At 45.2% G+C, this 14,554-nt stretch overlaps 1 protein-coding gene across 1 annotated transcript in view; it reads left to right on the top strand.

Moving 5' to 3' along the window:
• Positions 1-14,554, top strand: part of LOC137417267 (formin) — a 147,030-nt gene that overhangs the window by 53,035 nt on the left and 79,441 nt on the right. Inside the window, exons 5-6 of the mRNA XM_068103106.2 lie at positions 5,527-5,588; positions 7,459-8,207. Coding sequence (XP_067959207.2) covers positions 5,527-5,588; positions 7,459-8,207 — 811 coding nt within the window. The remainder of the gene's footprint in view (positions 1-5,526; positions 5,589-7,458; positions 8,208-14,554) is intronic.

A 14,554-nucleotide genomic window follows, 5' to 3' on the forward strand; every position in this document is an offset into this window, starting at 1 on the left:
GGTTTATTAAAATGGAATTCCGGTAACAAAAAAACGCGACAGTGAAACGAATTCCTAATCGGGACGTCCCCACACCAGACTTGTAACACAGACACAGGAAGAAAAGAACATTGGAAAATAAAAACGTGGTTTATTGTGCACTTAGCTCTGATCAGCTCGTGAGGGTCTCGCCAGGGTTTGCGAATGGGTCCGGCCGGCGTGCGCACGTGAAACGCGCTCATTGGCGGGAACTAGGCCTCGTTGCGCCTGTTCACGCTGCAGCGCTCGCACCAGGCCTCGTCACGCCGCAGTGGCGAGTCGCGCATCGTTTCTGCCTGCAAAACTCTGCACGTCTCCTGGTGGCGTCTCTGAACACGGCAGGTCCAAGCACAAACGCGCGAAGGAGAAGAACAAGGGAACCAGAGGAGAGCAAGAACAGGGCAACATTGGAGGTTCAGAGAACAAGAGAGCCAAAAGGGCGGAGGGCAAGAAGAGAGAGATGTCGGTCCTTGAGTTCCTTTATCGTTGGGGTCGAGAAGTCATCAGCGCTTCTGCACCAATCAGCGCGCCGCTTCTTACTCGCCTCTGACGTCCTTGGTGGCCTTTGCCATCGGCGCTCGGCTTTCTCCTCGGCCTTCCTTCCACCAATCAGCTGGTAGCTTCTTGCTCCGCCCTGGCCAATCACGAGTCCCCGTTGCGTGTCTTCGGCCTGCCCGAGCTATGTGAGGCGATGTAGATGGTGGTGTCCATTGACAGTGTTTAGAACTTGCTTCTGGTTGGTTTTATTGTTATTATTTAGTGCAATAAATGGGCATTTCTCACTAGTGTCGATAGTGCAGTGCCAAAAGTGCCAAAGGTTAAATCACTGAGGCTTGACGAACAGGGGAATTAACATAATCCCTATACTAGTTAACATGCCCCATTCCTCATAATGGAGACGAAGCTACAAGATTAATCCGAACACACGGTCTAAACAAGTACTTATTACAGGTGATGGTTCTTACCCGACATCTGGAGCACCTCCCTATATGAATTTACCTGGCTCTACATATCACTACCCCCACAAACATAACAGTATGTACGGTACAATTAGAACGCAAGTACGTCTATATAGTATGTACGATACAAATAGAATGTGAGTACTTTTATAAAATACATACATTAAAACCACCCAAAACAAGTCCGGGTGAGGCTATGCAATCTTTGCTCGTTCTAGTTTTATTATTGAAGTGAGACTTCTATAAATAATAATCTCACTGTGACTCAATTCTCTATTCCTTTGTCTCTCTGCACAACATCTCAAACATTTACTCATATAAAGCTGAGGTTTTGTCCATTTTTTCACCCTATGCAAAATAAAAAAGTTTTGGCACTGTCAATGCAAATGACATCATCAATGAAGTGATATCCCAAAATTGCTTTCTGTGGTTTATCGATACCAGGAATGCAAAGCCAACACTTTGCACGAGAACATTTCTCAGATGGATTTTGAGTTCCGTCGCTATTTATCAGTTGTACAAAGGATTGCTTAGAGTTAAAGAAATGACTTGATTTGACAAATAGATGGAACGTACCCCTCAATACTGCACTGGCAAATCTCAGTCGCACGCTTTCATTTCTGAATGATCAACAAAATAACCCACCTGTCTATTTTAATGTTCAGCCACTGGAAGAGATTCAATTTCTTGAACGTCTAGGCCTTATACTCAGCCATGACCTCTCCTTGGCCAAGCACATCACAATGGATCCTCCGTCGCTCTGAGCCATTCCTAAAGAAAAATTCGGAACACCGTAAGAATTTTTGTTTGTCGCTCTACTGGATCATCATGTCTCCACTGGATTGTGTGGGAGACAAAGCTCTCATCATTGGTGTCTCCTGTAATAAGGACGAGGCCCAATGCCTGTTGCTCTCATCACAGATGGGTCGGTGTCCTCTGTCTTACCTCCACTTCTCTGATATTTCCTCCTCTACTGTCTCAGCCCACCAACCCTCTCCAGAAACTCTCGGATGAATGGACTATTGAAGTAACCTCTTCCTGGTTTAACTCCCGAAATGAAAACTTCAACTCTTTTGTTCCTCTTTTTTCCTGTCTGCGGAACCTGATGAATCCCCACTTTCTTCCATAGTTTGAAGCAGATGGTGCACTACCATCTCGTGTTATCCTTCATCCCATATTTCTTCCATTAGCCTCGATGTTATATAAATAAATATATAAATAAACATAACTTGTTGGTGGGTTTCGGTTTGCCTGGTGTATCTTCACAATAATATATTAATTACCTCTGCCACTAGTATGGCAGATAGGTGCAGGAATTGTGCCTTTGATGATACAAGCATGGCATTTGGCATACAGTCAGAGTATGCCCTAAGGAAGATATTTGGCTATAGGGCCATCGCAGATTTGTCCTTAAAAAAAAAAAAATGGCCGCCATTGTTGTCACAGGACAAATCTGCGATGGCCCTATAGCCAAATATCTTCCTTAGGGCATACTCCAACTGTGTGCCAACTCTCGTGCTTGTATCGTCAAAGGCACAATTCTCCCAAATATTTCACCTATCTGCCGTACTACACCGAAGGTGGGCGGAGGCGATGTTTTCACCCCCAGTCTCTTAACACGATATCTCAAAAAGTTGTGGATGGATTCGGATGAAACTTTGTGGACAGGTTGGGTATATGACGTGGACGAAATGATTAGATTTTGGTGAAAATCTGAATCTTGATCTGGATATGAGAATTTAAATTTTTTTTAGTGATTCTTCACCATTGGGAGATCGGGCCAAAAACGATATATGGCAGGATATCTCAAAAGGTTGTGCACGGATTTGGACAAAACGCGGTGAAGAGGTTGGGTGTGTGACAAGGAAGAATCGATTCGATTTTGGTGAAGATCTGAATATGGATTTGGAACGAGAATTATTTAATAGTTAAGTGATTCTTTACCATTAAAAGATGGGGCCAAAAACTTTATGTAGCACGATATTTAAAAAAATTGTGGACGGATCATGACAAAACTAGGTGGACGAGTTTGTTCGGTGACAAGAAGAAGCCGATTAGATTTTGGTTCAGATCCGAATCCAGATCAGTGGATACAAAACATAAACTGTTCAGCCTGGTTGAGGTTCGTGATGAAGCTCTACCGAGTGCTGTTCTAGTTGAACCTGTTATTTTTCCACAGACAGACATTGCAAAGTCTGGGCGAACACAATCGGTTATTCTTCTCAAGTGACCTCACAAATGACGTCCTCCCATGATGTGATGTACTAAATTACTTTGTTCTATGTCCCACGGATGCAAAGCCTATGAAAGTTTAAAGTTTCTTATTAATCTTTGCAACAATGAATCTGAAATTGCTTGTTTATGTTTGTCATGCGGTAGATTTTGGCAATGGCTTGATTTGACCTGTGACACAACTCGGAATGCAGAGCAAATTTTGCACAGGTGCTCCAATAGCAGGTGGTGTTGTCTTTGAAATATTTACTTTATTATTAAAATGCGCATTAATGGCTGGAGATGGCATCTTTACTCCAATAAGATGATTCATCATGATGAATGTTGTTGTTTTTTTATAGGCCTGGCAGGATAGCCTAGAGGTCTGCACACACCCGTCTGAGCTGTCTGATGTACCATACTCTGTTGCAGTGTCTGGTGCTGCCTCAGCAGTTTCTTAGCAAGGGTTATGCAGGGGGTTTGCCATTGCCTTCCCAGCAGTTGACGGGGCAGGAATTTGACCAGGGGCCGGCGATAGCTCGCCTTCTCTCGATGAAGTCTATAATGGTGAAGCCTTCGCAATGGTGAATCAGGGCCCAGCTATAAACTGCCATCCTGGTAATTTCACAGACTTTGTGACCCTAGCCAAGGACAGAATGGACGTTCCGTCTCAAGCATGGCACGTGAAGGAATGAATCCATGTTTTCCAATGATGTAGGATTGATAAATCCCAACTGTGTAGGCAATGCCATCTCTTTTACTGTGCTCCTTTAATGACGTCACCATAGGTCGATAACTGTGGCTTGCAATGTAAGTACAATGTTGATGCAATGCCAATGGGTGAACATGAATATATTGGCCGATGACATAACTGATTGGAAACTTTCATCAAAGCCTTGATGTGATGGCTCAGGGGATGTAAATTTCCATAAGATGTTAATTAACTCGAACTTGAAGCAGTCTGTTTGCTTCATTCCATGGAAGCCATTTTGTTGCTCAAATATGTGAAATGATTTTTTAGAACCTCGTCCATGGATGAAGTTGTTTTCCTGTGAAGTTTGCAGCTAATAGTTTTGTGTAACATCAGCCAAGATAATTACATTTGGCGCTGAGATGTTTGTTTTACCTCCGCCACCAAAGGTGGACGAGGTTATGTTTGTCTGTCTGTCTGTCTTTTGTCTGTTTGTTGTCTGTCTTTGTCTGGCTGTTTGCTGTCTGTCTGTCTGTCTCTGTTTGTCTGTCTTTGTCTGATCATTTGTCTGTCTCTGTTAGTTTGTCTGTGTCTGTAGGTTTGTCTGTCTCTGTTTGATTGTCTGTGTCTGTGTGTCTGTCTGCCTCTATTTGGCTAGATGTTTGTCTGTTTGTTTGTCTCTGTCTCTGTTTGTCTGGCTCTGCCTGTCTGGCTGTTTGCTGTCTGTCTTTGTCTGGCTGTTTGCTGTCTGTCTGTCTCTGTCTGTGTTTGTTTGTCTTGGTTTTTTTTGTCTGCCTCTCTCTGTTTGTTTGTGAGCAGAATATCTCAAAACGTTGTGGACGAATTTGGACAAAACTTGTTAGACATGTTCGATGTGTGACGAGGAATAATTGATTGGATTTTTGTGGAGATCTGGATCTGGATAATTATGAGAATTTTTTAATTATTCAAGTAATTCTTCACCATTGAGAGATGGGGACAAAAACGTTATATGGCATGATATTTCCAAAGTTATGGACCGATTTGGATAAAACTAGGTGGATGATTTGGTTAGGTGACATGACCACGCCGATTCGATTTTGGTTCAGGTCTGGATGCAGACCCGGCCTATCCGGGATACAGAACATAAACTGTTCATCCTGGCAGAGGTATGGGCTCTACCGAGTGATGTTCTAGTTTGTTTTTGTTTTATCTTGCCACGAAATGGTCAAGCCAAATATTTAACTTTGCACTTTCAATAAGTAGTTATAAATTAAATGCTAAAAGTAGCAAAAAGGCAAAAAAAAAAGTGCACTTTGAGATTATTTTAACTTTTAACTCTCACATCACAAACAGAGGAGTCTGTGTATTAAAACGCGCAGCAATTAACTTAATAACCTCGCCATTTTAACAGTCCTTCTTGTCCAATTATGGCTTTGGTTGAGCCATAGGGCTATCCTTTCCCATCACAATTGTTGTTCCATTTCGTCGGAGCAAAGAGCGCTCGTGCCTTCGGTATTTTCCGTGGCATTGAGACAGACAGACCACGGTTCCTTTGTACAAGTTCCTGATTGCCCCAGTGTCCACGTCATTACCAGCCGAGCTCCACCACGGCCAAAGCCGCACTTGGCAAGACGCTGAGCACGTGTCACCATTTTTGTTCCGCAGAACATCTCATGGTGGTGCAAGGTTTGAAGCGGGAACACCGGGAGGAGATGAAGAAGCTACAGGTTTCTTATTATTCTTTTATTTTTTGTTTTTTGCACAACACATTTTGAGTTTGTCACTGACACTATCCTCTTTCTTATTTTGCCATAAGTTATGGGTCTTGCATTGTAAACTTTCTCCAGCTGAGCAAACGTGCTCTCCACCCTCACCTTAACTGACTTTGAAGTTGTATATTTTCCCCAGGTGAATATATTTAGAGGTCATGGTGTAGGAAAAGCATGTCCGAATGACGTTTGATGAAGATTGCTCAAACCTTGCCCTTGAGTGTCTGCCTCGCTGGTTGCGACCTTGTGCTAAAATGTGCATTTGGCATCAACTTGAACATGGAACATAGCCATTGCCTGTGGTTATAACTCTCAGCAGACCGAACCTTTCAACATCGACCATTACTATTGGGACACTTGGGAAAGTCGTTCTTCGGTCTCCGTGCTAGTCTGGGCCTGCCCCCATTACAAAGGCTTTCGACCGAGACATTAGTTAGCGTCTTTATTCTAAATGCTACCCGAATTTATTACATGATGTATTGTTGTCTCCCAGTGCTGCCAGCTTGAAGGTATGGCATATGTGGCTCGTTTGTTTGATATCCCTGCACTCGCTTCCCTGAGTAGTTGTTGAAGGAGTGATCTTCTTTTCACTTTACATCAGGGGTTCTTAATCTTTTTCCCTGTCAAGACCCCCCAACGGATTGCCCACGATGTCCCCATACCCCCTTCGCCAGACTGTTGACTGACCAAGGCGCACCGAAGGTACGCATAGCTGGGGGGGACTGTGGTCATGTCCCTCTAGAATTTTTTTGATTTCTAGGTGCTCTGTGGTGCATTCTGAGGGGTGTTTTTACTTTAATTACCTATTTTTTTGGATGAAAATTGGTAACTTATTACCCAGAAAATCGGCCAAGTTCGGGGATCAGCACCCGATTACCAGTCCCATTAGGTTCCAGTGTGACTTCAAAATATCTCAATAGCTTAGTTTTACATATGGATTATTAGGAACAGAACAGGAAAGAAAATCATTCGGATTTTATCCCTATTTATTTCTTTGCTTGTTAACAAAGAAAGAATTCAAACTAAACTAAAACATGCAAGTTTTATGCAAGCCGTTTTACTAATCTAGTGAGATTGTTGCTGCTGTTTTCGTGCAATCAGAATATGGAATCGGGGCACAGTTCGTGACAACGCCACTCGCATATCATCGGACACATCAAGTCGATTTCTCTACTTTGATTTCAGGTTCAATAATGCAGAGAAACCTGTTTCACAGAGATACGTAGTTGTGAAGGGAACAAACACATTTATTGTCCTCTTCGCCAAGCTAGGGTAAGCTGCTATCTGCTCACACCAAAACTGCTTAAAATCCAGCCCAGCCTTTCCGAAATCAGCTTTTTTTCTTTGATCTTCTTGGAACTCGATCAAATCATCCTTCACTAAATCGTCACTCATCGTAGAAATATCAAACGAGAAAGGGTTCTGGATCCAAACGGATTCTGTGCTAAGATCATCAATATCTGAGAAGTAACCCTCAAAATTGGTACTTAGGACTTTCAAATGGTCCTTGACTTCTTGAAGTATTTCCCCAGGCAATGCCTTTTCATCTTCTCCATCAAGAAGGATATTGCCAAGGATTGGAAAGTTCCCATACCCCCAGATTTTGGTCGCCCATACCCCCAAGGGGTATGGATACCCCAGGTTAAGAACCCCAGCTTCACATTCTTCTATGTGTGGATTGTCTTGTTTCTCGTGTGAATATATCATTGCTTGGAATGTAAGCAAATTATTGGCTTCTGGACTCGGAGCAGCGCGTGATAATCTCCAGCACAATGTACTTTGGTACCTTTTGTCCACATGGAATTTGTGATTGTCGTGTTTGTTTCAGGACAAGTATGACCTGAAAGCCTTTGAACTTCGGGGTGAATTTGCTATGGTGCAAGCAAGGCTGGAAGATGACATCTTCGGTCTGCAACAACTGGCACATCCTGAAGGTTGTGCGCCCGTTATGATGGACGCCATCGTGCAGACCGAGAGCACCGAGCGCTCTAGCAGAAGCGTGCTTGTGCAAACCGACCGCCTCTCCTTCTTTCCCGTGGGTTATGAGGGAGACCTGGCTGATAATAAATCATTCAAGCCGCACTTGGGGAAACCGAGGCGGGGCATTGCCGCAGATGAGGATCTGGGGAGAGGGAGTCTGCCCCAACTGCCTGCTCATTCAACATTTAATTCACCACCACTGCCTCCTCCTATACCACCTGACCTGTTTCCTTCAGCTTTGAATTCAGCACAAGCAATACCTGCTCCCGCACCACCCCCACCTCCTGTTCCTCCTCCCCCTCCACCGCCTCCACCCCCTCTCCCTCCTCCAATTCCACCAACACTTTTTGGACTGTGTTCCTCAGAAAATTATCCTCCACAACTTTCTTTTCAACAATCTCAGGCGACACCACCACCACCACCACCACTACCACCACCACCACCACCACCACCACTACCACCACCACCACCATCGTCCTGTGCATTTCCTTCAGGATTGTGTGGCATGTCTAACTCTAAGGTGCGGAAGGCCATGCGGCTCCCTGGTAGACCAATGCGACCACTGTACTGGTCAAGAATCCAACTGCAGAATGCAAGGTATTTTTGTTTCTTTTCTTACAAATCCAGCAAATAGGCTATGAGCCGAGGGGTCGACCATGCTCAATCAGAGGGAGGATGGCTAACAGTTATTTTTGGCAAGGCCAAGGTCCCTAGTGCTGAAAAAAATGTGATAGCAGTGTGAAACTCTTAGCCGTATCTGTGTTATCATCACATTTGTCAGATCACCCATTTATCGCTTTTCGGGTCATTTTTCCCGCTTAAGATTTAGGGGGTGGGGTTAGTTTTTTGGCTCTCAAATAATATCACGTGTATATATCAGCTAGTGTCAGGTATCAGATTCTTGACCATATGTCAGCTAGTGTCAGGTATCATTTCCTGTAACTTGTAATTATTTAATCGTGTTCTGCTCCTCGTGTGCGGCCTTGTAGTTGTACCCCCGTCGGTGTTTGTTATCTTAATCGTGTTTTGCTTGGCTCTTAGTTTTTTTCCCTTCTACCCCGAACATAATACTCTGTCTAACGTTCTAAATCCCCACCTCCCCCCCCCCCCCACCCCCAAAAACCAAAAAAAAAACAAAAAAAAAAAACATTTATTTTCCATTCTCCACGTGTACTGTTGACTCATCCTGTATTTTCTGTCCAGGTGTGCTTTTCGCCCCGCCCCCATTAACTCCTTGCCATCCACCGTTTGCCCTTCACATGACTCGTGGTGGTCCCTCTCGGCTCTCCCCCCGTTGGTATTTTTGTGCACATAAGATTGTTCATGGTTCTGTTTAAATATTATTTAAATATGTATAACCTTTCCCCTTCAGTGTTTTACTCAGTGGTATTTTACAACACGCTGTTTTTCTTCCTATTTAAAAGGCTTTTCTCAATTTCCTCTCCAACTCATTCCACCTCAAAAAAAAGAAATTCAATATCTTATACGTCTCCCTCACTACATGGTCTAAATTCACATTCATTCCATCCCTCCTCCATCATTCTGAACCGGATTGCTAACTTGAAAATCACAACAAACCCAATTTGTTTTCAATGTTCGTCTTTCATTAATCATCCACTTTCTAAACTCCCCTCTTGCCCCTCCCATCCAAATCCCTCCCCTTGCACCTACACTCCTAAACTCCCCCCTTGCCCCACCACTCTTAAACTCCCCCCCTACCCCTCCACTCCTGAACTCCCCCCTTGCCCTTCCACTCCTGAACTCCCCCCTTGCCCTTCCCCTCCTAAACTCCCCCCTCACTCCTCCCCTTCAAAACTCCCCCCCAACCCCTCCCATTCAAATCTCCCCCCATACCATTCCTCTCCAATTCTCCCTCCTCCCCCCTCCTCCTCAAAGCTGCCTCCTCCCCACTTCGTCTCCCTTCTATCTCATACCTCCACCCCCCCCAACCTTCTTCTTTCCTCTGCCCCCCCTCAAACAACCCCTCTCTGTGCCTCATCCCTTCACCTTCAAACCTTTCATCCTCCTCATCCTTCCCTTTCTTGGAACTCTTCTGCAATCGCTGACACACTAACAACTGCTCTCCCTACCTCCCCCTCTCATCCTTCATCTTACCCTACTCCTCCCCTCCCCTGTCCTGTACCCGATGCTCCCCCTCTCTCTTCATTAACGGTATGGACCTCAAACATCCGGGGCCTTCGCTCAAACCTGACTGATCTCTCCATACAGGTTGCTTCTGACAATCCAGACTTGATCTGCTTAACAGAGACTTTCCTCCTTCAAGATGTTTCTGATTCCTTAACATCTCTTCCTGGTTACTCCCTCCTCCGGTATGATAGACCTGAGCCTCGGCCTGGTGGTGGGGTGGCTATCTTTATCAAAAACTCTCTTCCTCACTCTCCTTGCACTGCCCTCTCTCCTCCTCACCCCCAGGAGTACCTCTGGCTACGGCTTCCTCTCCGCTCCCACCTTTTGTTCATATGTGTTCTGTACCGTCCCCCAAACAGTGATGACTCCATCTACATTTCACTGTCTGACAACATGGACCAACTTCTATCCACTCATCCCAACTCTCTCTTCCTCATATGTGGTGACTTCAATTGTCATAATGCCACCTGGTTGGGTGTGGGTTCCTCTCTCACCAGTCATGGCACCTCAGCAAAGGACTTCTGTGACTCACTGGGATTGACACAATCTGTCAATTTCCCGACCCGGATCTCAGCCAATGGAGTATCTTCTCTTCTAGACTTGGTTATGACTAACTTCCCTGCTAATGTCTGCTGCTCTTCTGCTCCAATCGGTTCTTCTGATCATGTGCTTGTCAAAGTGGACATCTCTCTGGCCATTCTCAGAGAGCCTCCTCAGCGTCGACGAGTCTGGCATTTCACTCAGGCCGACTGGGACGGTCTTCAAGCAGCCATCAATCGTCTGGATTGGTCTCCCATCTCCACTGCCTCTGACATCAATTCTTCCTGGGAATTCTTCCAAAGCAAACTGATCTCTCTCATGCACAGATTTATCCCATCTCGCCTTCAGTTGTCTTACCCTTCCTCCCGTCCATGGTACACTGAATCTTGTGGTGAGGCAGTTGCCCTGAAACAACTTGCCTTTGCCTCTTGGAAGGCTAATCCAACTGAAGGAAATCTCAGTTCCTTCCACCAAGCTCGGAACAAGTGTGTGTCTACCCTCAGGAGTGCCAGGAAGCACTATCTCTCCTCACTCAAGAATGAACTCTCAAACCTGTCTCCTTCCTCCAAATCCTGGTGGCGTCTGGTCAAATCCGTTTCTGGTGTTTGTTCCCCCTCCATCCCCTCCCTTACCTCAAATGGCCACACAGTTGACATCGCACGTGACAAAGCCGAATGCCTCAACTCTGTGTTTGCCTCAAAATCCTTAGTCCCAAACCCATCTCTCTCTGTTCCCACCTTTCCCAGTCGAACCAAACTGCTCCTGGACTCTGTGACCTTCTCTCCTGACAAGGTGGAGGAGTTTTTGTCAAACCTCGACTCTGATTCTGCAACTGGACCAGATGGCATCAGCCCACGGGTCCTAAAATCCTGCTTGCCGCTCTATCTCACCCTCTCTCTGTTCTTTTCACCCTATCCTTTGCTCAAGGTCATCTGCCAGCATCCTGGAAATCAGCAAACATTACCGCTTTACACAAAAAAGGTGCAAAAACAGATCCTTGCAACTACAGACCAATCAGCCTGCTCCCAATTATCAGCAAAGTCATGGAATCCATCATTGCTTCGGATATTAAATCTTTCCTCTTCTCCAATGGCTTGATCTCTGATCATCAATTTGGTTTCAGACCAGGTCACTCTACTCTGGACATGCTGCTTCTGCTGTCTCAACAATGGATGGAGGTCCTCAATGCCAAACAGGAAATCAGAGCTGTCTCCCTTGACATAATCACGTGCCTTCGATACGGTCTGGCACCCAGCTCTGCTCACCAAACTCTCCTCCTATGGTATCCATGGAAATCTCCATGCATGGCTTGCGGACTTCCTCTCTGGTCGTAGTCAACGTGTGGCCCTGAATGGATTTCTCTCATCTCCCCTCCCGTTCAGGCTGGAGTTCCCCAAGGCAGTGTGCTGGGCCCTGTGCTTTTTCTGGTCTTTATCAATGATCTCTCCGACTCTCTGGAAAATCCTCTGTATCTCTTTGCTGATGACTCCACTCTCTGCCGCTCCATTCCTCTTCCCTCAGATCGGCAGTCTGCAGCCTCCTCACTCTCTGAAGACCTGGACAAAATCACAGACTGGTCAAACATGTGGAACATGTCTTTCAATCCTGACAAATCTCACACTCTTACTATGTCTCTCCGAAAAGATCGACTGGACAACCCTCCCATCTACTTTCTCAACAATCCTCTCCAAGAAGTTCTGTCGCTCAAGCTTTTGGGTCTCACCATCTGCCATGATCTTTCTTGGGAAAACCACATTTCCAAGCTGGCCTCCAAAGCCAGTCGCCGACTGGGCATCCTCCGTCGTGCGAAGTCCTTCCTAGGCACACCTGAGCTCCTCACCACATACAAGGCTTTCATCCGCAGCTCAATGGAATACTGTTCTCCCCTATGGGCTGGTGCTCCTGCCTCACACCTGGCTCGGCTTCACGCTGTTGAATCCAAAGCTTTCAGAATCATTGGAATCTCCCGCGATGAAGCTATCTCTGAGGGCCTTTCACTCACTCACCGCAGGCAGGTAGGTGGTCTTTCTGTCTTCTACCGACTCCTCTCCGGCCTTGCTCCCCCAGCTCTCTCTGTGCTCTGTCCCCCAAATATTCCTACAGGTCGCACAAGATCTGCCAGCCACCCTCTGATGGTTAAACTGCCGAAATCTCGGCTCTCTGCTCACCTTCACTCTTTCAATCCTCTTTTCTCCCGCCTCTGGAACAAACTCCCACACTCACTTCAATCACACTCCTCCCTCCAGGTCTTCAAAACAGCTGTTCACCACCATCTCTTATCTTCCCCCATCCAAAACCTTGATCTTTTCTACCCCCACTAATTCACCCCAGATCCACCTTGTGTGAAATTCCAACTTCTTTCCTGGAAGTCTTGGCAGTGTCCATATGTTTTATACCTCTCCCACCCCCCCCCCTTCCCATGCCTCCCCCCAAAGCCCTCTCCCTCCCACAGTTCTCTCGATGTCTCCATGTCTCTCGGTCCCTGCTCTCAAATGTTGTGTTTGTGTCCTTCCCCCTCTCTCCCCATCTTGTCTACCGCTCCCGATGTTATTTGTTTTGTGTGTCTGTTTGTCTTTCTGTGTGATTAATGTTCGCTCTTTCACGAGCCTCGATCTTGTATACAAAAAAACAAAAAAACAAAAAAAAAACAAAGTCAGTGTCAGTTATCAGGTAAAAGGTTATTGAATTACCTTTCAAATGATGTATAGAAAGTGCCTGTGTGATCTATAGTAACCTCTTTATAATGATTATTAAAACATAATTATTTCCACCAACTCTCAAAACTTCATCACAAAATCCCCAATTTTAGGAACAAAAATAGGCAAAAATCAAAAGGTATGTAAAAGGTATGTTTCGATTTGAGACACACATACAGTATAATTAGAGTCAATATCCTCACACATATGATCATGATGTGCTATGAAATTCAATGCAATATGTGTAGACATGCTAATACGAATGTTGTCATCAATGTCAATATTTTCATTATATTTTAGGTGATTTGCAACCATGACAGCGGTGCACGACATCTAATGTATTTCTCTTTGTAGATTTGTTGGTGCAGAATACATTTTAAAGCAACTATAGCAACTGATGCTAATTTGTAGTAGTGGTGGTGGTGGTGGTCTCATTCGATATTATGTGTCTTTCCAGGTGAGACGGTGGTGGTGATATTGGTGGTGGTGAAACAGAGTGTACCGCAGATAGACAATTGAACAAATACTTGCAATGGAGATTGCGATCACTCAGAAAGTTCCCAAGGACGTTTGTATCATTCATAAGCTATCGTTAGATGTCAAACCAGAAGATCCGCTCATAAGCCCTCAAACATTTGATTCGTGGACTACATTGCTGGATGCGGCCAAAATACGGAACCATGCACCCATTCTCGACCTTGCTCAGTCGCTGCCAGAGAAGGAGATTCCCCGAGTATTCTACCACAGGCAGTGCAGGAGCGTGTTCACCATGAAGCGAGATTTGGAAGCACTGAAACGAAAAGCTGAATCCAATTTAACCGACGATGCTGCTGCAACATGTTCAGCGAGCAAGAGACAAGCCAGAAGGGCATCTTCGGAATCACGCATCTATGAACCGGATTGTATATTCTGTGGAAAGACCAAGTGGTGCAAGGGAACGTCATCCCGTGAAAAGTTGAGCAAGGCTGTTGATCTGAGAGCAGATGAAACACTGCGAAACAGCGCCGTGCATAAATGTGACACGAAAATCATGGCTGCCACAAGTAGAGACATTGTGGCAGCTGAAGCACGATACCATTTCTCTTGCTACAGAAGTTACACGAGACCAAGCACTAAAGATGCACATGACAGAAACACGGCCGCCACAAACGAATCTGACTACACTGAAGAAGAAGCATACAATGAGTTGCTAGTATACATCCGGAACCATATAATCCCGAATAAGGAAATTGTTAGGATGACAACGCTGGTAGAGCACCTACAATCGATAATGACATCAAGAGGGTTGCATGGGATAAGAACTGCTACAAGAAAAAACCTCGCACGGAAACTGGAAACTGATCTTGGAAATAGCGTTCACATCTTTCAAGACAACAGTGGAAAACTGATTGTCGTACCTGATAATGTAACACTACAAGATGCTGTCAAAGAAATACAAACACTTAAACAACAACTGAGCATTTGGAAAGGGAAATCATCAAACATGTCCAAAGTCATTGATCAGACATCGACACACATCAGATCGATGATAAGGAAGGATAACAAACCAACTCCATGGCC

The sequence above is a fragment of the Myxine glutinosa genome, chromosome 12, assembly GCF_964187855.1.
Source record: "Myxine glutinosa chromosome 12, kmMyxGlut1.1, whole genome shotgun sequence".
Taxonomy (NCBI): Eukaryota; Metazoa; Chordata; class Myxini; order Myxiniformes; family Myxinidae; genus Myxine; species Myxine glutinosa.